Source organism: Dermochelys coriacea, chromosome 6, assembly GCF_009764565.3.
Source record: "Dermochelys coriacea isolate rDerCor1 chromosome 6, rDerCor1.pri.v4, whole genome shotgun sequence".
Lineage (NCBI taxonomy): Eukaryota > Metazoa > Chordata > Testudines > Dermochelyidae > Dermochelys > Dermochelys coriacea.
This window is the reverse complement of record NC_050073.1, coordinates 44,332,060-44,357,247: the sequence shown is the minus strand read 5'-3', so window position 1 is coordinate 44,357,247 and position 25,188 is coordinate 44,332,060. Positions and strand designations below refer to the sequence as shown.

General features: G+C 41.9%; 1 protein-coding gene across 1 annotated transcript; it reads left to right on the top strand.

The window, feature by feature from the left end:
* The first annotated feature begins 2,133 nt into the window (after positions 1-2,133).
* LTO1 (LTO1 maturation factor of ABCE1) lies at positions 2,134-10,547 on the top strand. The gene is made up of 5 exons (XM_038407407.2): positions 2,134-2,393; positions 3,769-3,874; positions 5,665-5,735; positions 8,793-8,913; positions 9,298-10,547. The coding sequence occupies exons 1-5, from the start codon at positions 2,335-2,337 to the stop codon at positions 9,364-9,366; spliced, it is 426 nt and encodes a 141-aa protein (XP_038263335.1). The 5' UTR covers positions 2,134-2,334; the 3' UTR covers positions 9,367-10,547.
* Positions 10,548-25,188: the final 14,641 nt, after the last annotated feature.

The following is a 25,188-nucleotide window of genomic DNA, read 5'->3' as shown; positions in this document are numbered from 1 at the left end:
AACTATAAATAAACTCACGTTCACTCAGAAATACTGTCAACTTCGCTTTAGAACACAAAATTTAGATGACCTCTCATGTAACCATATATCCGTAACTCATCTCCTTCCTAGCTGAAAAACAAGAAAACAGCGTTCATGACCATTTTTATCTGATTTTTTTATTGTGACGGTAATTTTTCAAACAGTTCAAAATTGTAATAAAACTATTACCTATTGATGCAAGATATCAGAGTTTTGGTTAAAAACATGCAACAAAACACCAAATGTTAATCTAAACCCATCTGGACTAAATTTCAGATTTGTAATGACTGGTTTGTGGTTTCATTACAAAAATTTCTCACAACTGGAAATCTGAATATTCTTGGTTGATTTTTAATATCTGGCAGGTTTCAGAGTAGCAGCCATGTTAGTCTGTATTCGCAAAAAGAAAAGGAGTACTTGTGGCACCTTAGCGACTAACAAATTTATTAGAGCATAAGCTTTCGTGAGCTACAGCTCACTTCATCGGATGCATGAAGTGAGCTGTAGCTCACGAAAGCTTATGCTCTAATAAATTTGTTAGTCTCTAAGGTGCCACAAGTACTCCTTTTCTTTTTTTAATATCTGGATGCAGTTTACACAAAACAAAAAATAGATAAAATATAAAGAAAACAGCCTAGGGTTAACTAACACCCTGAATATATGGCCCCTTTTTATAATCTAAACATGAAAAGCTATTGTTGTGTTTATTGTTTTTGTCTTTTTAATCTTTTCTTCATTAATTTGTGCTATTGCTTTATATTTTTATTGATATAAATGGAAAGCACTCGAGCACCCTCTGGTGGTTAGTCACAAAACTGACAACAAAGAACAGAAAAGAAATGTGCAGATAGATATTTCTGTGTTTATTGTGCCACCCAGTGTCCACTGATTGCTGTACCAGGTGAACTTCTTCAATTACTATTCATTCACTTTTCCCCATCTTTTATCTCCTGGCAGCTAAGCTACATTTTCCTGCCTTTACAGCAATTGGCGTTCTATTTGTCAAAGTAGAGGTCTTGTTAATTTCTTAAAATTAAAAAATAAACTGAGTAACAATAGTCAGTGGAGTAATAATAGTTAAATGCAAATACTGCAGTGACAACAGCCAAATTCAAACAAACTCACTTCCAGTATACAGGAAAGATAAAATGTATCTTTTGCTTAGGCATGCAATAGGACATTTAACACAATAGACAAGATGATTATGTACTCTGTTAACGTAAAATTAATATTAGTGATGATGTGTTCTGACTCGCAAGGATAATTGCATTTGCCATTAGTTTAAAATTTAAACTAACGGCAAATGCAATTCAATGTAATCAAGCACCCCGATTAGTTGGCCATTTCTGCACTGGGCACTGGGGAGGCTGCTCTAAGGTATGCCACTTGATAATGGTCCCTAAGAGGCATCTAATCAAATGTGAATTGCCAGAACAGTGTTTTCTGGCCACATCGCTTTTCCCTTTAAGCCAAGGCTGGGCAGTACAGGAGGGGCGGCGGGGGGGGGGGGGGGAGCAGGCAAAGAAGCTGGATGCGTCACACAGCAGAATAATCCTCGGAATACGAAGGTGTTTCTGTTCTCTTTGTGCAGGCACAGAGGCAACGCAGGGAGCTCCAGCAGCTGGGATAAGCTGTACTCGTATGTATGCAGTATGACAGCGGTGCCGAGGGGCCCCGAGTAGCCCCAGGGTACTACACATGCACAGAGGCAGACGCTCCCGGCTAGCACGGCCCTACCAACCAGGCCGAGGGCTCGGGCTGAAACGTCCAGGCAGCAGACATGGGAAGGGAAGCTCGAGGCGATCAGGCGGCTCGCCCGCGATCACGGCGGGAGCCTGCCCCAGAGCAAAGACTGAGCAACTCGGATCTCCTGGCTCCCAGCCCGGGGCCCGAACCGCGGGAGCTGCCGCGCCAGGGACAGGCGGAGCGGCCAATCACCGGGCCGAGGGGTGGGGCTGCGCTGCCCCGGCGGCGCGGGGATCTGGAAAGGCTTGGGGGCCCCTACAGGGGAAGAAGCAGGGCGGCGGGCAGCGCGAGCGACGGAGGGGGCCGTTTCCATGGGAGGCGGCCGGCGGGGGCTCCCCGGGGCGGGGCGGCGGGGCGGGGCACAGCGAGAGGAAGCCACGCCCCCTCGCCTCGGCGGGACGGATGGGGACAGGCCAGCGCGGGACGCTCCTTCCTTCTCCCCCCCCCGTTCGAGCCTGCGCACTAGAAGCTCCTCGGCGCTGACTCCTCCGGCTCGCCATCCCTTCCCAGCATGCCCTGAGCGGAGCCTGCGCGCCCGGCTGGGCGTTCGGGGAGATTTGTCGCGCGATGGAGACGGCTGCCAGCGCTTCGGATATGTTCGACGCTATCGTCATGGCGGAGGAGAGGTGGGGCTGGCAGAGGGGAGCCCTGCCCGGGGCCGGGCCTCCGCCCGGTGTTTCGCCTCTAACGGGACCGAGGGGGGGAGAGAGAGGGAGAAACGAACTACCCCGGAGAGGAACGAACTTATCCCGCTGCGGCTACAGGCCCCCGTTCGGGAGCCTCCGCGTGCCGGGAAGCTGGCCGGAAGTCGTGTGTCGTTACGGTAACGTTCGGCCTCGGCCTCAGCCCGCGGCTCCGCCAGCCCGGCACGCACGCGCCGGCTCCCCCTCCCCTCCCGCTGCTGAGGTCGGGCTGCGGGCGGGTCTGTGGCAAGGCGGACAAATACCACAGGCCGGGACGGCTGCGGAGCCCGGGGCTGGGGAGGTGCGTGGGAGCCGCCAGCCCGTGGCGTTTAAAGCTGGAGGCGGCCCCGAGCCGGAAGCCTGCCTGCCGCGGGGCTCTGACAAACCGTCTTCAGCACAGCTGAGAAGAGCGGGGCCCTGCGTGCCGGGGGACTGCCCCCGGTTGTGCCGAGATTTCCCAGCGCTCCCCCCGTTGGGAAGGAAGATACTTGTCTTACTGTGTCGCCCTCTCCCCTGAAGGCCCGGTAGAGGGGAAATGTTCTAAATACCTAAAGTAGCAAAATCTCCCCCTCTCCTGCCTTACCAAAGCAGGGGAGTCGTTTAATACATTAGGCTAAAGAATCATAGAAATTAAGATTCTCTGTTAGTTTCTTTGCAAATGCAGGCTGGAAGGAGAGCGTGCTGCACCGATTGGGATTTAAACTTTGGCCTCCGTCATTGCAGACAGGATATCTACTGTCATCTGTGTTACATATCTGAATTCTTTCGTTTAACACTAATTTCTGAGAGTTTCCCCTTTAGAATTCCCTTTCCCTTCCCCAGCCTTTCTACCTTACCCAGACATCATATATTGCAGAATACTCCTGTATGCTGTGTAGTGGTAGCTGTGTCAATCCCAGGATATGAGAGAGACAAGGTGGGTGAGATAATATATTTTATTGGACCAACTTCTGTTGGTGAGAGAAACAAGCATTTGAGCCAGAGCTGGATGATCTAACAGAAATTTTGTCATCTTTAAATTTTATATTAATCTTTAATCTAATATATTAAACAATAACTCGGTCCAATAAATATTACCTCACCCACATTGTCTCTCTAATACCACTATATAGCACACAGAGTGGTGTAATTGTTACTCTACTTTGTCTCATGAATAAGCTGTCTGAAATTACTTTGAAATCTGTTGGAATTACAAAGGCAATATTTCAGTAAAAATAATAAAATATTCCGTATTTTTATGGGCTAGTATTTCTGCATTATGCCTTTGCTGATATGATTTTTTTAGGATTAATTTTTTTATATCTATTTCTCTTTACAGATTTCATGGTGAAGGGTATCAAGAAGGTTATGCTGAAGGAAGTCATGTTGGCGTTATTGAGGGAAGGAGGTATGGAGCACTACATGGTGCCAAGATTGGGTCTGAGGTAAATGTCAAAACTTCCTAAAAATCAATGTGTTGCTGAGATTAGATGATGATGTACTGAAGTAGTGCCTGAGCAAAGCATGATGGGTGACCTAAGCCTTGCATTGTTTTTATTGCTCCATGGCCTTCATTCCAGGAACACACAAAAAACTGATTTGTAAACTGTTCTGAATCCTCCATTTAATCCCTTTTAAAAAGCTATATTAAGAACTTGAAATTCATGAGATGCCACAGTTGAGGTTATACGTATATGTGTGTTGTGCAGTCTTTAATTACATAATCACATCCTGTTTCTCAAATAAGACAAATTTCACATTTTTTCCTTCAACCCTAGATACTCATGTGTTGTGTCTTGTACCACTATGCACCACTCTGTATTTTAGGCAATGTCAGTGAAACTTATTTAAAGGAGGTATTTTGTCACATGAATGTTGAAACTTCATGTTTAGGCATTCTCAATATATTTTTGTATTGATTTTTTGTTTTTGTTTTTTACGAGAAAAAAAACATAAAAAGAAGCTTTATTCTCAATATTAAAGCTCTTCTGGCTTGTACATATTGGCAATAAGAGGATGTAACTTCCATAATCTGGAGCAGTTTGGCTAGATGCCATATTCTGTGCATTTTAATAGAGAAGAGATGAGAAACCCACTCCTGTGTGTCCCAGGAGCTGTTCAGGATCTAGGTTCCCACCTGCATACCTTAAAAAAAGTGAACAGCAGCCCTTTCTACTTCTTTTCACTTTTAGCACACTTTTTACTGTAATGCTAATTTAAGCAGACTACTGTACAGTCTACCTTGTCTCTGCAGTTTAAGATCCCAATCTGCTTACACAGTCTCATTGAGATCAGGTGGATTTCTGTGCAAGATTGGGACATGTGGGACAGTAATTATTTTATAATGTGAGTTATATTTTTTCCCCCTTTTTCATAATTAAAAGAAAACCTTAAGCATTTTTGCTCAAATTCACTTTCAGGAATAATTCAGCTCCAAAGATCAGGATTTCAGAAAATTGATTGACAAAACTGGGCATTAGAATGAAGACTGTTATGAAACTGAAATTGGCAGTCACCTCTTTTCAATGTAACAAACAGTTAATTATGCTAAGAATCTGATCTTTCAGTGTTGGCTGGAGAACTTTCTGATTTCATGTTATGGGTTTGCCTCAGAGGATCACAAAGGACTGAAAAGGACTACCAAAGGAGTGGTAGCCAAGACAATTATGGACATGTGAAAGCTCTCGGAGCTTGCTCAACCATTTTAAAAGATGCTAGATACAAATATCCTACCAAATTTCTCTCTCAGGTATTTATAGGGAGTAAAATTTTCAAAAACACCTAAGTGGCTTAGGCACTTAAGATCCTAGGTTTCATTGAAAGTCAGTGGGACTTAGGCTCCTAAGCACCTAAATCATGTTTGAAAATGCGTGCATCTCCTAGCTGTCTTAAATTCAGTGCCATTCCCTGCCCCCTCTGCCCTCCCCCACCCATGCAGCTGGATTTGTAATTATGAATCAGAAGTGTGGTAATAGAGGCACAAATTTCTGAGGGATCAAAGCAGATGAAATATGGTGGGGTGTTTTGCAAAACTGCACTTTCCATCGCAGTTTAAATTGAAGAGGTTCAGCATACTCTGATGCGAAACAGATTTTAGAAGTAGCAAACAAAATGTTTTGATTTTAGTTTGTCATGTACTAGTTATCAACTAGAATGTATATTTTTGAAATTATTGTTTAAATGAATACAGATAAGGGATAATTTTTTTTTTAATTGAATTCTTATAAATTCACAGATTGGATACTATCTTGGATTTGCATTGACATGGCAGCGTTTGCTTCACAGATCTGCAGAGGAAAAGCCCAGGTATGGTTTAAAAAAATAGTATTATGTATTGTTAATATTGCTCTGAATTTCATAGTTTCTTTTCACTAAGGAAAGGCTAAAATATTTTTATAGGAGCCCTGGTAATGCCCATTATTTCTTTAAGAAATATACAGGAGGAACAACCGATAGTTTGGCTTTTTTCCTTTGCATTACAAGAATCAAACTGGCCAATCACAGGCAGAGTGTGTTTGAAATGAAGTAAAGTAGAAACTATGGCAGTAACATACATGCAAGGATGCCCTCTTCACAGCTATGGTGCTGAGAAAAATATAAATTAATGATATAAATGTAGATATTATCCTATGAGTAGAACTACTAGTTGAGAGCGTACCGAGTTCTTACTGCTAAAGATTGAGGGTCAGAGTCTATGCAGCATCTCTTAGGTCCATTTCCTTCAGCCATAGCACACTTCCTACACTGAAGTTGTGATGGGGGTCCAAGTAGGATATCTTACTGCCCTCCTACACCATGCCACTGCCATCATCTGTGTGGGGCTAAAGAGGAATGGCAGAATGCCTTCCTGCCTGTGTTTACTATTGCCTGTTCTTCTGCAGCATTCATAATTTCAGTGACAGGAGGAATACAGAGCTGAAATCTTGGTTCTAAGGAAAGGAGTCTGTTGTGTTGGCCCACCCAGGGTGTCCTTTTAGTTTAAGTAAAGGGGTGGGCAAACTTTTTGGTCCGAGGGCCACATCGGGGTGTGAAACTGTATGGAGGGCTGGGTAGGGAAGGCTGTGCCTCCCCAAACAGGGGCCCCTCCCCTGGCCCCTGCACTCTATCTGCCCCCACCCCCTGACTGGCCCCTCAGAACTCCCCATCCAACCCCCCCCACTCCTTGTCCCTTGACCGCCCCCTCCCAGGACTCCCTGCTCCCCCCCACGCCCGAACCTCTGCCCTATCCAATCACTCCCTGTCCCCTGACTGCCCCCCAGGATCCCCTGCCCCATATGCAACCCCCCAGCCCCCTTACCATGCCGCTCAGAGCAGCATGTCTGGAGCTGCACAGCTCGGCCAAAGCCAGACACGCTGACCTGCACAAGCGCACAGCCCCGATGAGAAGAGCGCTGCCCATGCGGCAGCATAGCTGCGGGGGAGGGGGAACAGCAGGGGAGGGGCTGGGGATTAGCCTTCCCGGCGGGGAGCTCAGGGGCCAGGAAGGACGGTCCCGTGGGCCGTAGTTTGCCCACTTCTGTTTTAGTACATGATGAATGTGATGAGATCCGTGATTTGGATCTGCTAATTGTGCCATCCATGAACCATGTAAGTTCTATACATCTAGGTATATTTAGCCAGCAGTCTTAGATATTCAGGTCCTCTTAATATGACAGGATTGACAGGCCTGCTAGATTTTTATAAATTTCCATTTATATAGTGTCTATCATCCTAAATCTTGTATATAATTTTATTCACATAATGCCTGTTTAACAATGTATCACAAACACTTTGCAATATAACAACTAAAAACAAATAAAGTATTACAAATATACAAGATATAAACAATTAAAACCTATGTAAAATCATAAATAAAATCAGTGTTGCTTCAAAAGCTTTCTTAAATGTAAATGTTTTTAAACTTGCTTTAAAAGAAGCCACTTCTGTTGTCATCTTGTCATAAAGTATGTGTGGTGGGGAAAGAGTATTTCAGTCCTGGAGCAACAGGTGCCAAAATACAGACAATTTACATATTCCAGAAAACATATACTTTAGACCTAAGAGAGAGGGATGGTGTAAAGGGATATTTAGGAATCCCTCAATGAAGAGCCTTGGGCTATGTTTGCAGCGACTGGAGAGGTTCTCCATTTCCCTGAGAGGCAGTAGGCAGTTCTTTTGATCTAGCATAGTCCACACCTGGGGTTAAGTTGGCGTAGCTACATTGTAATAAGTTTTTGGTGTAGACCAGCTCTTAGAGAGAATTTTAAATTATTCACATTCCTGTAGTATTATTTTAATAAAATTTATAAAAAGATACTGAGTAATATTTCTTTCAATACCAGAATATTTGAAGACCTGGGTGGATACAAACCCAGTCAACCTAAAACCCTGACCAGCTTCTCCTAATTAGTTTTGGTTTGCACAGATGTCCAACTGCAGCTGTCTTGTTCACCTGACATACGCAGTGCATGTTAGTCTAATGTATTACTAACTGTATTGCACTTTGTGTGTTTTAGAACTCACAGTCAGTAATAACTGTGACTATAGGTTCCCATTTCCATTTTAGATGTGAGCTTTAGCTGTCAGGAATCATTTTCTCAAGCCAGTGAGATGTAAAGGCAGCAGTACTGTTTCATGAATGATCCAGAATTAGTGCCACAATGCCTGCAATCTCTGCTTACCCTACCTGGAGAATGGCTTAATTACTTTTATTTTTTCCTTAAGGCAACACAAGTATGTCCTGCAAAATCTTTTTGATGCCAAGAGTCTGAATTTCTTAGTGCCTGTTCTGCCAAGTGGGAAGTAGACTTTTAAAAAAAAAAAAAAAACAAAAAAACTCTACCATGTGTATATCCATAGTTTACTATAAATTTTCTGTGTCAGGTTGTAGTAAAGATACCTTAAAGAGCCACCTCCACACGTACACAACTTTGAAATATATTTTGGCAATCTGTCTTACATATATAAGCATTTATCAGCATTATTACTATTCTTGGTTACCAATATGTTTAATAATATGTTGAATTTTCATAGTTCCCTCCAGCCACTGGTCTGAAAACATATTATAAATATTTCCTAATACAATATTTTCTAATGAGTCTAAGGAAAAATAACTTTGTCAAGATATTTACAAGGCGTTTAACACAAAGTACACACAGTATGTGTATTGAAAAACTAAATAATGCATATGATTGACATCGGTAGTCTCATTGACCGAAATGGGGGGCATTGTGTGAGAAAATGGTGGCAGGATTGGGTCATTTATTTTGAAGTGTAACACTAATATTAAATACTCAGTGTCGTCTTCATGTGGCAACTGAAAAAAATCTTACTGCTGCTGAACAGAACCACCGTAAGAAAATCTGTATTTTCATTTTTTTGCAGTAAAAAAAAAATAAAGGCTCTGGAATCATTAATAGGAATGATTCAGAAATACCCTTTTGAAGACCCCATTTATGACAAACTTCACGAAGATCTGGAAAAAATCAGAGGAAAATTTAAACAGGTTTGTAGTAGTTAGTTGTCATTTTAGAAGATAATAGCAATTTCTGAAAAGACTGCAGTCTAAATTGGCAGTAATATAAAGCTGCAATTATGCAGTTCAGAGTAATTATTTTTATGTAATCTTTTTGGGCTACTTGTACCAGTTACAATTGTAATGTTTATTTAACTTAGCGTGGGGGGTCTAAATAAGGTGCAATTCTCCAGTCTACAGAAAATGCAGTAAACTCATTCTAAAGGAAAAAGCCATTTAATACTGACTTGAGAGAGAGCTGTGAAAGGGAGAGGAGAAAAGAGTAAAAATGGGAAGGGTATCTTGTTACAAATTTACCTGAAATACACACATTTTAAAATACCTGTATGTGTTCTTCTTCTTTTTTTTTTTTAGGTTTGCTCATTGCTAAATATTCAGTCTGATTTTAGAATCAATCCTGAAAGATCTGCACTTGCTTTTTGAGCATAACAGATGAAGATAAACAAAGAAGAAATGTTAAGGAATAGCTATCTGGGGGAGTGATTAACTATAATAAAGGCAGATAAAGTCAGAATATAAACAGGTTTTTATTTTTCAAAAGAGAGGGTAGAAGAGCTAAACAGCAGTGGAAAGGCACCCCTTTAATGTTTGCTGTGTCCCAGTTTTATTTGTTCATTGCAACACCAGTGCATGTCCTAGTTAAAAAACAAAAATACACAACCTCCATATTCATTTAACACTAATCCCATATTGATAGTCTGTCTTTAATTTCTACAGGAAAAGTCAGTTGCTTCTATGATGGTTTGTTTTATGATGTTTCTCCCTTATTTATTATCCAAAGGATGGATATTTCAAAACATGCATAGATCACTATGAATTTACATAATATGCATACATTTACACAAATAGGTAGTAAGATACTTTCCTTGTCCTGAGAAGCTTACAATAAAGAGCTATGTTATTTTTGAGGGTGAAAGGGTGAAGCAGAGGATGGGATAACAGTGAAGAGGAGATGTATTACAGACATGGTTCTGAAAGCAGCTACAGCTCAAAACAGAATATTGCTGCTCTGTTGTTGGTTTTTCTGTATTGTTTCCATGAGCTGAGACACTTAATGTCTGATCCAGTGCTGAAAAAATATATTGGCAGCTGAAAGTGCTGAAAATATTTAAAAAAAAAGAAAAAAAAGATTGAGATCTACCAGTGCCACTTAGAATAACTAATTAATTGTGAGGTAATATCTTTTATTGGATGTCTTCACCTACTTTTGTCTCTCACATTATGGGACCAAAAATGCTGCAATAATTGAGTGATAAATTGTTTCCAAGATGGGAAATGTATTTTTCAATTTAATTTAGAAAATGGATGCTATCAGAATATGTAAGTGAATATTCAACTACGTTGGTTTAAGAGAAACAAATTATTTTGTTCAAAAGATATTTTGTATTTTGGTGCTAGAATATTTATGTAACTTTTTAAAAGTAGAATGTAAGGTGGTCATTTCTAGAAGGCATTACACTACACTGTAGTGCATGTATATCTGTGGAGCTGCTTCACTTTTATGTCATTGAGCAACATTCCTTTGTTAATTTTTTAATTTTTTCTAAATACAACTATACCAAAATTCATCATAATACACAAAGTAAATAAAGAGGATTACAACATTCCTTTTAACGTGTGTGTTCATCCTGCTTTCACATTTGAGATATGAAGAGGGGAAATTACAATTTTTGACAGTGAATTCTAAAAAGTGATGTATACCAGATCTTTAAATTTTTGTTTGACACACATGCCACTAACCAGAGGCTTTGTGTAATAACTATCACATTTTGACATTTTTGAATATCTGTTTACATGGCAAAGCATAAAAGTAACTGCTTTAGAGCCACTGACTGGAAGAAGCTATTACATCAACTCAAAAATAAGATCCTCTTCTAAATGTATACATGTGACTCATCTTTAAATACTTTTGATTATGGTGTAAAAATGTATATTCTTTTGAAATAGTTTTCTTAAAGTATTAGTTTATACTGCTACAGTTTGCATTGATTTAATTAATGCCATAAAGAAAATGGAAAACATTTTAAAATAGATAACTATAACACATCAGAAAGAATTGTATGTCTAATCTTGTTTATGAATGTAAGTAAATGTTTCAAAACAAATCTTTCTTCAGATAAATGGAAAACATTGCAAGAGGTATCCTACAATACATTGAGGGGCAGTTAATATCAATAAAAAGCGTCTGCATGTTAAACATGATCAGCAATTAACATTATTTAAAAGCTTTTTCCATGGGTATTTGGATGGTTGCCTTGCAGCATCTTCCATTGAAAAATTTTGGAAGCAAGATACCATCCTAAAATGGTCTGTTCCTATAAAACAGCGTCCTGGGAGACCACCCCACATGAGCTCTGAGTAGGTAAAAAGGGTCAATTTAGCTTGTGACAAGCTGCTGGAAGAGAGCCAGGAACTGATAGACTAATTGATGATGAATCCCAGCTGGGTAGGGGCAGGCTAAGCTTGTATTGAGCTAGCAAGGTGAGAGCAGAAGTGGCTGGTAGAAAGGAACTCTGCAGTCACTCCCTAGAGGAGGAGATTTGGCAAGAGACAGAGTGGTTCTAGGGGGGTAAACCCTGGGATTTGGCCTGGGAATACAAATTCTGGCAAGAACTTCTTTTGTGGTGCAGGTGGGGGGATAGTCACAGGGAGCAGAGGAAGCTCCACTGGTAAGGGCAGGGAGGGGGGCGGCAGAGTTAGAGAAGAAAGAAAAGAGCCCAGGGAAGCAGACAGGGTGTGAGTGTGTGTAGAGAGTGGTTGTTGGGGCATAGGGACTCTGCGCTGGAACCTGGAGTAGAGAGTGGGCTTGTGTTCCCCTACTAGCCACTGTGGAAATGGCATAGTCAGGACGGTGGATTGGAAGACTGCCTGAGACTATTCATCCAGAGGAACTTCGATGTACCAGAAGGGGAAAACTGTAGTGAGAGGGCCATGCCACAAGGAGGGAGCAGCTTGGGTCCTGGAGAGGATGTAACTTCACTCAAAAAAGACCGAGGGAGACCAGGGGCTAGAGGCAAAAGAAGGGGGTGTCAGACTGGTTGAGAGCAAATCCCTAAATAAGCTACAAGGAGGTGTGTCAGCAATGAGTAGTAAACCGCAATTTGAGGGTATCCCTCTGTTATTTAGTTTCTAACAGCCTTTTATCAACCACATTCAACCTTGGCATGCAAATTCATGAAAAGTGCTTAATTTTAATCATATTTATTCAGCTTTAGAGCAGGGGTTCTGAAACTTCATTGCACCATGATCCCCTTCTGACAACAAAAATTACCACACAACCCCAGGAGGGGGGACTGAAGCCTGAGTCCACCTGAGTCCACTGCCCTGGGTTGGAGGGGCCAAAGCCTGATCCCCACCACCCCAGACGGGGAAGGGGTCAAATCCCAAGTTAAAGGGCTTCAAGCCAAAGGGCTTCAGCCCAAGACAGGGGACCTATAACCTGAGCCCTGCTGCCCAGGACTGTGGGGCTCGGGATGAAACCCGAGCTGCAGCAAGTCTAAACCAGCCCTGTTGACCCCATTAAAATGGGGTCACAACCCACTTTGGGGTCCTGACCCACAGTTTGAGAAGCGCTGCATTAGAAACAAATTGAATTAGCAAAAATAGCTGTGGAAACACTATCAAGAAAGGAAAATATCACTCTTGAGAAAATAAAATCTTGGAATATCCATTCCAATGAGATCTGCAAAATCAGTTAAAAAAAAAATCTTAAACTGCATCTGAGAATCAGTTTTCTTTCAGGAATCAAATCAAAGGGTTTGTTACATGTTGACTTCAAGAATGAAAGGATGCAGACCATTTGCTGTGTGACTAATTTTGACTGCTATAAAATGTGGTTGGTTGCAATCCCTGTATTATGTTCACAATGAAAAATCCAGAAACCAGTTCTTTTTTGGTGGTATGAAGAAAAAAATGGAAAAGTCAACTTACTGTTCCTGTGCACCATGGTATTGGCTGAGATAAATAGCAAGGGATGCGGGACACCTGGAACTCATGTTTTTCAAGATTTGTCTCTCTGTTTTGGGATCTTTGCCCTGGATCCACAAAGGGGATTTAGGTTAGAAAATCACAGGAACAATACTGTGATCCACAAAGCCTGAGTTAGGTACCTAGGCTCCCTATATAACAAATGGGAGAGAAAGGTGCCTTAGAATGGGATCTACAAATCCAGCATCTCAAGTGAGGAGCTGCCTAAGCTAGCCAATAGCAGCTGTTTCTGAGAAGGGTACTAAGCCCCACCCCTCTGTCAGTCTGGCATCTAAGTCCAGGCTGCTTGAGATTCACAAACCAGGGGAAGATGGGCACTGACCACCTAAGTTGTATATGGGGCCCAATCAGATGCCACCTCATTCTACGCAAAACAGCCAGGGGGAAGGAGGAGCTCCCTTAAAACCTTTTGTGTCGTGGTTAGGGTACTCACTTGGGATATGGGAGACCCTCCTAGTTGAAGTCCCCCTCTGCCTAATGAGGAGAAGGGATCTAAACAGGGATGTCCCACCTCTCTGGCAAATGCCCTAACCATTAGGATATAGATTTCTAACCCTCTGGCTCTATTATTTAAAGTGGAACAGCTTCAGAAGGAGAGCTTGTGGAAGCCCCTATCAGAATACTTTGTAGGCTAGTGGTTAAATCACTCATCTGAGAGGGGGTAGATCTCTGTTCAGATCTCTTCTCTGCAGAGGGAGACTTGAGCTAAGGGTCTCCTGCTTCCCAGGTATGCGCCTTAACCACTAGGCTGAAGATTAGAAAGGTGGTTCTCCTTTTCCTCCCCTCCCATTGGATCAGACCCTACATGTGACTTAGAGAGCTGAACATCTTTTCACTGGTCTGTAAGTCACACTGGCACTTAGGTGGGGTATAGGCATTGGTGTGCCTGGAGTGAGGCATTAGTGTGTGTGCTCAGAGGCTGAAACATAGTTGCCTAGGGAACTATTACTGCGAAAACTACAGCACTCAGCGATTTTAGGCACCTACAAGGTTAAGCAGCAGTGAAGCAGAAGTTTTGTGGATCACAGTGGTGTCTAAAAATGGGACCTAGGCACCTAAGTATCTTTGTGTATCCCACCCTTCATGCCTGGTTTACAAACTTCAGTATAAATGAGGTAAGAACATGAAGTTGCAAGACATCTGTAAATGATTTTATTACTATAACTTTATATACTGTAAGGTGAATGTAAAGTATCACGTCCAGATACAGCAGTAAAGAAAGTAAATTAAAATATTTTAATCAGTCCTTCTGAACTGGTAGGGCCTCCACAAGTCAAAGCAGAGAGTTACTATGCAGTTGACTAACTTTAAATAGACATCAGTGGCTGTAAAACATGCAAATTCTTGCACACTAAATTGTCAGTTTCCTCAGACAAATAATTATATATCAAAAAAACTATACAAACAATGTTAAGGATGCAAAGTCAAGAACTCAAAAATTAGCAAATGCCAATCTTAAGCTTGCCCTGCAACCTTAATTCAGCTCCCTTGTGCATATGCATTGTGATAGTTTTTATTACATGATTACTAAACATCTTCCAAAATCTGCAACAGTGAGGCACTGGGTTCAGTACACTACCTTGATTCATCTCCTGAGCATTCCTTATTGGCATCCTGTGTACTGAATGAGCCAAGGGTCCTATGGAAAAATTGCGCTAATGTAAATTAATACTTTATTACAATGCATGTGCACAAGGAGGCCGAATGTTCTTTTAATGAAGGTTTGTTGTGTATAACTTCCCAGGATTTTAAAACAGCAAACTGAAAAAAACCAGAAAATTCCATCGTATGGAACCATATTGATTCCAACAGAGGTTAGCAGTAGCATTGGAACCTGTAGAGCCAGAGTAACTAACTGAATGTAGGTGTGTGTTATCCAACTTTTAGAGGGGGATGAGGGAGATATTTTGCCACTGGGTTTCCTTATTGGCAGAATTCAGAGAAATGGTGAGACTCAGGAATCCTGGGTTCCAATCCATGTTCTGAGAGTAGTGTATTCTAATGGTTACAGAACCTCCTGTCCCTTCTGGCCTGTCTTTGATCCACTCTTTTGCCCCCAACTCCTGGCTTCTCATTTAAGCTCCCTTCCTCCACCACCTCAGCATCTGCCAGTCTTCTCTACCCTACCCTTGGCTTCATGTCCCAAACTCTTCCAACATTCTCCAAAAGCCCACTGCCCAGCTCCTCAACCTCTGTATTCCAGTCAAGCTGCTTCCTCCTTCCTGGGCACCACAGTAGTGTAGTCAGGCTGGTCCAAATCCAGTCAGTCTTATCTGAAACAAGCTAACAACTCTTGGCATTATCATGCTAACTTACTTTTGGGTTTATAAGTAAAATTTAGAATGCCAGTTCAATCATACTGCATTTTATCTCATGGTCTTTTGAAATTAAATTACTACTAATGTCAGGATCTAATACTGGCCTTGTGACACAAGAAATAATTAAATCTACATCTTTTATTATATACAGTATTTCAAAATTGTGATTTAATAGTAGTTATTTTGACAGGTTCTTTCCCAAAATACAATATAGTACTGTAATGCAGTGATTCTAGATGCCCTGTTGAAATTTTTGACTAGTTTAATTCTTACATACTGAAGTGTTCTTAAAAGGGAATGTGAAGATGTGAATGAACAGCATTTTCTGGAGATGAAGATGATGGTTGTCATTACTGGATTGGGACTCCTTATCATGACTACTTCCAAAACACTGTCCACCATGATTACATTGATAATTTTGGTGTAATGCTGATGTTTGTTCTATAAATACTATTTAGAATTATAGTTAAAAATACAGGGGCACACAGGAATTGTCATATGGAGCAGACTAGTCCATATAGTCTATATGTTGTCTCTGACAGTGGCCAGTACCATACATTCCAGATGAAAGTGTAAGAACCTTGTGGTACACAGATGTGGAGTAATCTGCTCCCAACATTCAATCTCATCCTGATCTCTAGTAGTTGGAGATTGGTTTAAACCTTGAAGCGTGAGGTTCAATCAATTGTTCAATCAATCAACAGTGTGGGAAAGGGAGAGAACTCACCCAGCTCCTCTGAGACATAACTAAAAAAGTGTGAACTAAAGACACAGATTTTGCAAGTTTTTCATTAACAGGTAGTACTTGGAATTGCATTCTTAGCTGAAATGTGTGAAAGGTGAAAATTAGGCCATACTAATTATATACTGATTCTAAAACTGCATGATACAAAGTTTGTTTTAAAGTGTAGCTTTCATGTACTCATGTAATTAACAAATATGGATGCTAGCATTTTGTACACACACTTTGGCATCTCAAAATTAAGTTGACAAGATTTCTGGGTACTTTATAGAAGCAGCATGTAGCTTTTGTTTTGAAAAGGTAGAAAGCACCACTTCATTCACAGAGAATTTGCTCGGCAACTAAGACAGTGGCTTACTGTACAGTTTGACACTAGAGATAATCAAAGTGACAATTATTGTTTGTAACATAATTTCAAATTAGGTTGCACATGTTTAGCAAAATGTTAGGTAGAAAAAGATTAAATTATGCCTATACATGCTTCCCATCTAGGCTTTGTACGAAATAGGATCAATACCAGCATATCTTACTGCTTTATTTAAATACTATATATAACAAAAAATTAATCTTCAGGATCACAGGGAATAATCAACATTGCACAGAATCTTCCTTGAATGTAGGAACTGTGAGTCAGCAGCCCTTTAATTTTTTTAGTTGCAGCTATTGTTCTAGCAACAAGCTTTACTGCTATTGTCCAGTGTTTGTCCAGCTCACGTTTACTGGACTGTGGGAACGGATTAGGTTTTCATGGTTTTTTTTTTCCCCCTTCTTGCATAAACTCTTGATCAAAGACATTCCTTAGATGACAAAACACTGTATACTGTGTCACACAGTCCTGACCAGACTGCACGAATGGTAGTTTAAAAACACATGCCTACATTGTTCTCTAACTGGCATTTTTTACAATATATGTGTGGACACACTGAATATTTTGAGACCCATTTTACCTGCTTTACAAGAAACCAAACAAACCACAACTCATTCATGGTAAACAGTTGCCAGTTTTTTAAAACTAAAAAAATAATGGAAAACTGGATTCTTCATTATTCAATGCAAATAACAGATCTATGTGACTAGACAATGGTGCCACTTTTAAAGTAATTTGAAGTTATATCTGCTGTGTATTTGCTACCTGAAGGAAACCTCCAGTGTGATGTGGTCTGTGAGACTTCAATTTGGGTCAAACTCATCATGAATCTGTATTGTCTTGATACATCTTTCAGGTATTACCTATCTAGAACAGCTGAATAGCATGGAGAATAGACCATAAGTGGAATTCAGGATTTGGTGTGAGGGCAGAAATGGGTGGGGGGAGTGGGGATGAAAGACACCAGGTTATATAAATTGAAGTTCTGGGCCAGATCCTCCGTAGTTATAGTTGATGGAGATATGACAATTTTTATCAGCTGAGGATCTGGCCCATGATATCTGTATAATACATTTTTATTTTGTATAAGGTCTTTTGTACAAACTATATCACAACAACAAGCTTTACAAGAATCAAATAATATTGTTAACGAAATAGTAACTGAGAGAGAGAAATTAAGAGTTAAAAGTTAAAGAATAAAGAGTGTTTTTTTGAGTGAGATTTGAACACATAATCAATAAGAAAGGGAAGCTTTTTCAACTATCATGAGCTTCAGAGGAAAATTGCACCTACCATAAAAAGGCTGGTTCTTACTGGGCAAAAGTGGGAGGGAAGCAGAACGAGTTCAATGAAGTAGCCTACATATTGCTAGGGAAGTTTGCAACGTTGTTGTCTATGGTAAAGCAGTTCTGTGAATAAATTGGGGACATCATTTTGTATTGCATTAATTCTGGGATCTTTAACAATGAAATGTACTTAACCTAACTTACCTAGGTCCTTAAGGTTAATCTACAAATGAGTTCCATGCACTATGCATTTAATGTTCTGATTCTGTAAGGAGATTTAGATAAATATAAAGAATAAAAAACTCACTACAATACTCTGCTTTTAGGAAAAAGCAAAATTCTGTCTTTTGACAGAGACTTTCACATGAAAACACACTTCTTGAGCTTGGCTAGAGACCATGTAGCCTCTCCAGACAATTTGGATATAAATGGTATGCCCGTCAGGGTTGTCTGAAAAGACCAATGTATTCTCCATATAGATCACCACATATCGATCCAATATGTCTCATAACACAAAGTAAATAAAATGTTTGAAGATTGCCAAGGCATTTGTCAGCCCAAAAGGCATGACTAAATATTCAAAGTGACCATAGCAGGTATGGAAGGTGGTCGTCCATTCATCCCCAGCTTTGCTGTGCATGAGGTTGTAGGCTTTGCTGCTCACAAACCGGGAAGAATTAGTAGGGGAAGCAAAAGTGGATGGGAACTTGGGAGGCAGTGACCATAACATGGTCGAGTTCAGGATTCTGACACAGAGAAGAAAGGAGGGCGGCAGAATATGGACCCTGGACTTCAGAAAAGCAGACTTTGACAACTTCAGGGAACTGCTGGGCAGGATCCCCTGGGAGAATAACATGAGGGGGAAAGGAATCCAGAAGAGCTGGCTGTATTTTAAAGAATCCTTATTGAGGTTACAGGGACAAAACATCCCGATGTGTAGAAAGAATAGTAAATATGGCAGGCGACCAGCTTGACTTAATAGTGAAATCCTGCTGATCTTAAACACAAAAAAGAAGCTTACAAGAAGTGGAAGATTGGACAAATGACCAGGGAAGAGTATAAAAATATTGCTCAGGCATGCAGGAGTGAAATCAGGAAGGCCAAATCACATCTGGAGTTGCTGCTAGCAAGAGATGTTAAGAGTAACAAGAAGGGTTTCTTCAGGTATGTTAGCAACAAGAAGAAAGTCAAGGAAAGTGTGGGCCCCTTACTGAACGAGGGAGGCAACCTAGTGACAGAGGATGTGGAAAAAGCTAATGTACTCAATGCTTTTTTTGCCTCTGTCTTCACGAACAAGGTGAGCCCCCAGACTGCTGCACTGGGCAGCACAGCATGGGGAGGAGGTGACCAGCCCTCTCTGAAGAAAAAAGTGGTTCGGGACTATTTAGAAAAGCTGGATGAGCACAAGTCCATGGGGCCGGATGCGCTGCATCCGAGAGTGCTAAAGGAATTGGCGGATGTGATTGCAGAGCCATTGGCCATTATCTTTGAAAACTCATGGTGATCGGGGGAGGTCCCAGACGACTGGAAAAAGGCTAATGTAGTGCCCATCTTTAAAAAAGGGAAGAAGGAGGATCCTGGGAACTACAGGCCAGTCAGCCTCACCTCAGTCCCTGGAAAAATCATGGAGCAGGCCCTCAAGGAATCAATTTTGAAGCACTTAGAGGAGAGGAAAGTGATCAGGAACAGTCAGCATGGATTTACCAAGGGCAAGTCATACCTGACTAATCTAATTGCCTTCTATGACGAGATAACTGGCTCTGTGAATGAGGGGAAAGCAGTGGACATGTTGTTCCTTGACTTTAGCAAAGCTTTTGACACGGTCTCCCACAGTATTCTTGCCAGTAAGTTAAAGAAGTATGGGCTGGATGAATGGACTATAAGGTGGATAGAAAGCTGACTAGATTGTCTGGCTCAACGGGTAGTGATCAATGGCTCCAGGTCTAGTTGGCAGCCAGTATCAAGTGGAGTGCCCCAAGGGTCGGTTCTCGGGCTGGTTTTGTTCAATATCTTCATTAATGATCTGGAGGATGGTGTGGAGTGCACCCTCAGCAAGTTTGCAGATGAGACTAAACTGGGAGGAGAGGTAGATATGCTGGAGGGTAGGTATAGGATACAGAAGGCCCTAGACAAATTAGAGGATTGGGCCAAAAGAAATCTGATGAGGTTCAACAAGGACAAGTGCAGAGTCCTGCACTTAGGACGGAAGAATCCCATGCACTGCTACAGACTAGGGACTGAATGGCTAGGCAGCAGTCCTGCAGAAAAGGACCTAGGGGTTACAGTGGACGAGAAGCTGGATATAAGTCAACCGTGTGCTGTTGTTGCCAAGAAGGCCAATGGCATTTTGGGATGTATAAGTAGGGGCATTGCCAGCAGATCGAGGGACGTGATCGTTCCCCTCTATTGGACATTGGTGAGGCCTCATCTGGAATACTGTGTCCAGTTTTGGGCCCCACACTACAAGAAGGATGTGGAAAAACTGGAAAATGTCCAGCGGAGGACAACGAAAATGATTAGGGGACTGGAACACTTGAGTTATGAGGAGAGGCTGGGGGAACTGGGATTGTTTAGTCTGCTGAAGAGAATAATGAGGGGGGATTTGATAGCTGCTTTCAACTACCTGAAAGGGGGTTCCAAAGAGGATGGATCTAGGCTGTTCTCAGTGGTAGCAGATGACAGAAAAAGGAGAAATGGTCTCAAGTTGCAGTGGGAGAGGTTTAGGTTGGATATTAGGAAAAACCTTTTCACTAGGAGGGTGGTGAAACACTGGAATGTGTTACCTAGGGAGGTTGTGGAATCTCCTTCCTTAGAAGTTTTTAAGGTCAGGCTTGACAAAGCCCTGGCTGGGATGATTTAGTTGGGGATTGGTCCTGCTTTGAGCAGGGGGTTGGACTAGATGACCTCCTGAGGTCCCTTCCAATCCTGATATTCTATGATTCTATGATTCCCAGAGGTCCAGCTTAATAAATATACGTGTGGCTCCTATTTGGTCCAATAATTCCAGAATCAGGGATAGTGGATACCAATTCCTGATCATTACCTGGTTTAATGCTCAGTAGGTGACACAGTCAGAGACTGTGTCTTTTCTTGATGAAGAGGAAGCTCCAGTTGGTGAGGTTGACTTGTAGATGAACCCTCTGGCCAGGTTCTGCTAGAGGCATTCATGTAGTACAGCCAGCTTGAGTTTCAACATGGCATAAATCCACCCCAGTGCATTCCCAGCTGCAAATTCTATGGGACAGTTGTGGTATCAGCACAGAGGGAGGCTTTCTGTGTTCTTCTTTTCTAATAATTAGCATAGATGAAATATTTAAGGGAGAGTCCTGATGAAGGTTCAACAGGTGTCCTTGCCTGAGTGATCATCTCTTCCTGAGCTCTCTGCAGCCAGGTCCTGGGGTAGTGTTGGTTTGATCCTGACAATACTGCTGACAGAATTCTGAAGGGAAACTGACCTCCTGTTCTTTCCGGTGAATGAGGAGATTATGAAGGGTCAGCCAGGAGATTCCGAGAATCAGAGGGAAGTGCTGTGCAGGGATTGAATCATACCGAATCACAATGTTTCTTGGTGCCCATGGATAACAGCTTCCAGGAGAACTGTATCCTTGATTACTGGAGATGAAGACAGAGAGGCCTCATCAATAGTTTCTGTTAGTTCTGGAGTGGCCTTGCATTGCAAAGAAATCTGCAGGCCCCAAGCTGCCACTGCATCTATGAAATTGTTGGCCACTCCTGAATCGATGAAGGCCCATTGAATGGGAATCTGTTCAGGCTCCCTGGGGATGCATAGCTGGATAGGCACCTGCAAGTGGGAAGCCCCCAAATGCAGCTTGTTCCATATCCCAGGCCAGACTGAGGTGCAAGGGAATTCTTTTCTCACAGAGCCCAACCCAGTTCCCCTTACTGACCTGGAGACAACTCATTTCCAGGTTCCTTGGGGCTCATGTAGGAAAGACAGAAATAGTGTATCCAGGTTCACCACAATGGAAGCATAGCTGGTGCCGAAGGCATTGTTCCTTTTCTTAAAGAGTGATCTGTCAATCAGCCAGATCCAGCTGTACTGATTCAGTGAATGTAACCTGTGTCAAGGAAACAGTATGTGGACAGGGAGGTTTTAGGGACCCTCTCCCTCCCTCCATCCCCCTAATTATCTATGTGGCTGGTGAGATCAATGAAGGTGTCCTGATCCTTGATTGTCTCCATGTGGGCCAGTTCATCTGTGATCTCTTCCCACACACCCCACCAGAATTGGTACTGCTGCATTATTCCACTCTGTGTTCACAGTGAGATGACGGAAACATGTGGCATAGGAAGCAACAGTACCCTGCCGCTGCCAGAGTTTGCTTAGAGCAGCCTCAGCCAAACATGCATGATACACGTCTTCAGAGATTGCTGATATAGGTTGGAGGAAGGCATTCTAATTTAACACCACTGGACTGTTACTTTCCAGCAAGGGGGAGGCCCAGTCCAATGCCTGCCCTGTCAGCTGATTACCAAGCCTGCCTTGGCTGGATCAGAGGCATGGGTCTGAGGATGCAAGAAGAACTGAACGTGGAATTGGTTCATGAAGCCCCAGAACTGCTGGTGCCTCCCATTGAATTGTTCTGGAAGAGGTATCACAGGCCCCTGTTCAGGAATAGGCACAGTAGGCTGGGTCCAAAGCAGTGTTGGCTTACTTGATCCCTCAACAGCCGACTCTCAGAGGTCTGCTTCATGACTTGGTTATCTGCTTGGAGGTGGGCGGCAGTAGTTGGGATGCTGGTTCCATCCTTCTCACTCTGTGTCCACTCTCTTGGGGATTACTATATGGTCCATACAAACTGTCAGGACTGGGACATATATGGCCAGGTCTAGTGGTTAGTGCAAGGTTCCTAAGCCAGTCAGAATTCAGAACCGGAGGATCTAGAGCTGAGATTAGGAACCAAAAGACAGATACCAGGAATTAGGCCAGGTCAAGAAACCAGGACGGTCAGGATTAGGAGATGAGCAAGAGATCAGGAACCATGAGTCTGATCCCAGGAATCAGGAGATCAGAACCAAGAGACAAGAGCAAGTTGCACTGGTTTAGCAGCCCAAAACATGGGGAGTCCAGTTTTACGGAGTTCATGTTCCACCTTCTGGCTTAAGTAGGGAGAGCAGGCCAGTCATGCACATTGGTGTTCCACCAATCAGGGCCCCAGGGTGGAGTCTCCAATCTAAGATGGGCTTCAAGGAGTCCCAGTTCTAGCTGATGCCAGCAAGGAGAGTTGGAGTATGATGACTGACGCGTAGGAACTCTGCAGACCTGGGTATAAAATGCATGAGTCATGACAGTGGGACATGATCCTGCTCCCATGCATCCGATGAAGTGAGCTGTAGCTCACGAAAGCTTATGCTCTAATAAATTTGTTAGTCTCTAAGGTGCCACAAGTACTCCTTTTCTTTTTGCGAATACAGACTAACACGGCTGCTACTCTGAAACCTGTCAAAATTCCCATTGAGTTTGATGGTGCAGAATTGGGTATAATGCACATTGAGCTCTAAGGTTGGGGAAAAAATTAAGGGTATAATCTTCAGGTGAACCTGAGGATTGAACTGGCTTTTGACACAACTTAGAGCACTCACTGTGCTGCTCTGACTTGTGCTGGCTGGAACAGTCCCCTGGGGTAATTTCTTGACCATGGATCATCCCATTCTGACACACCCCAGCACCACATCTTAACAATTAGTACAGTTTTACAGTCAGTTTGTGCCACTGTCAATGTAAAATGACCTTAATAGGGCCAACGATTTGGGCCTATGTTTTCAGTGGGAGAGTTCATAGATTCAGTAGATTTTTAAAGCCTGAAGGGATCATTATGATCATCTTATCTGACCTCCCATACAGAACAGGCCAAAGAACCTCACCCAGTAATTCCTGCATCAAGCCCATTTGTTTTTTAATCCTTTAATATGTGTTACATTGATTTTGGATAGCACTATTTATTTTTATCAAAAATATCATTGGTGACTAGGTCAAATGCGTTACAAGAATCTAAGTATATTATGTCAATACGATCAGCTTTATCAACCAGCCTTGTGATCTAACCAAAGAAATGATATCACGTTTGTCTGACAAAACCTACTTTGCATAAACCAGTGTTTGGCATTAATTATGCTGCAGTTCTTTCATTTTTTACTCATTGTATACCTTCCTTCATGATTTTGCCAGGGTTTGATGTCAGCCTAATCAGCCTGTAGTTATTCATTTACTCCTTTTACTCCCATTTATTTATTTACTCCCATTTACTCCTTTTGTGGCATGAGTTTTTTTCCTGTCCTCTGGAACTGCCCTGGTGTTCCAAGATCTGTTAAAAACTAACATTAATGGTTCAGAGAGTTCCTTGGCCAATTCTTTTAATACTCTTGGGTGCAAGTTATCTGGTCCTGCAGTTTTAAAAATGTTTAACTTTGATAGTTGCTGTTTGACAATAGGTGCTTTTATTAGTGTCTGTGCATTTAAGTGTAGATTGACAGTCAGATATTAAACCAAATTCAGATTCAATATAGAAGGTGCTCTAAATTAACTCCTTCCCACTCAGCTAGACACCTAGATCCATTTACACCCATGCTGATGTGTGTAAGGGAGTCTAAGGTATACTTAGTATCTTACTTCCTAGGTAGTGAGAATGTAAGTGGTGTACATTAAGTTAGGATAAAACAAAATCCTGTGAAAAATAATAGGTACAGTTTTACCACCATTAGTTCAGACTCCTTCTCGGCATGTTTAAACTCAGTCTGAATTTAGCTTAGGTCTTCTCTTCTTCCATCATGGAAATATCCCCCCATCAACATGCCTTAATCCTTTTAAGGAGGGACCATTTCTAGAGGAAAGTACTAGTGTATACCACATAATTCAGACTCTCCTCTGTAAGGGGAGCCAGTAAGGGAACAAACTAGTGCCACTTGTAACAATTTTTGTGATGAGGATACTTGTGCATTGGGTAACTGCAGTGAGACCAAATCATTTTGCAGCAGGCTACCAGCTTAGATGATGACAACTTTCTTACAACTCTTAAAAGTTTTGGTGTAGTTATTGCTTGAAAACTGTAGTGTGCTGTGAAGTTTAAGTGGCAGGTGTTACACTGGCCACATGCCAGTTGCCCAGGAAACTTCTGAGTCAGGCTCTAGAAGTTTTCATGATGGGATGGGGGGGAAATATATGTCTGCTTTTAGTCTGGATCCTTTGACTGATGTACCTAGTGAGAAATAACTTCCCCAATTTTCAAAACAGAGATTTGGGATAAAAAGAACTCTCCTTTAGGACTTAAGATTGGGACATGATCATTTATAATTCAACCTAACTTTAGTTTGGTATTCATATATATAAACAATACATTGGATGTATACACACACACACACTTAACTTGCTAAATGATCCAGCACATACTTACCACTGTTATTTTTTCAAGCCTAGTTCAATTCTTTTCCTATTTTGTATATTGCCCTTTACTAGTGCTAAGCTCTGTAAACAAAAATAAGTATTTTTACCTTTTATGCCCTACTACTTTATTTGAACTAACTGTA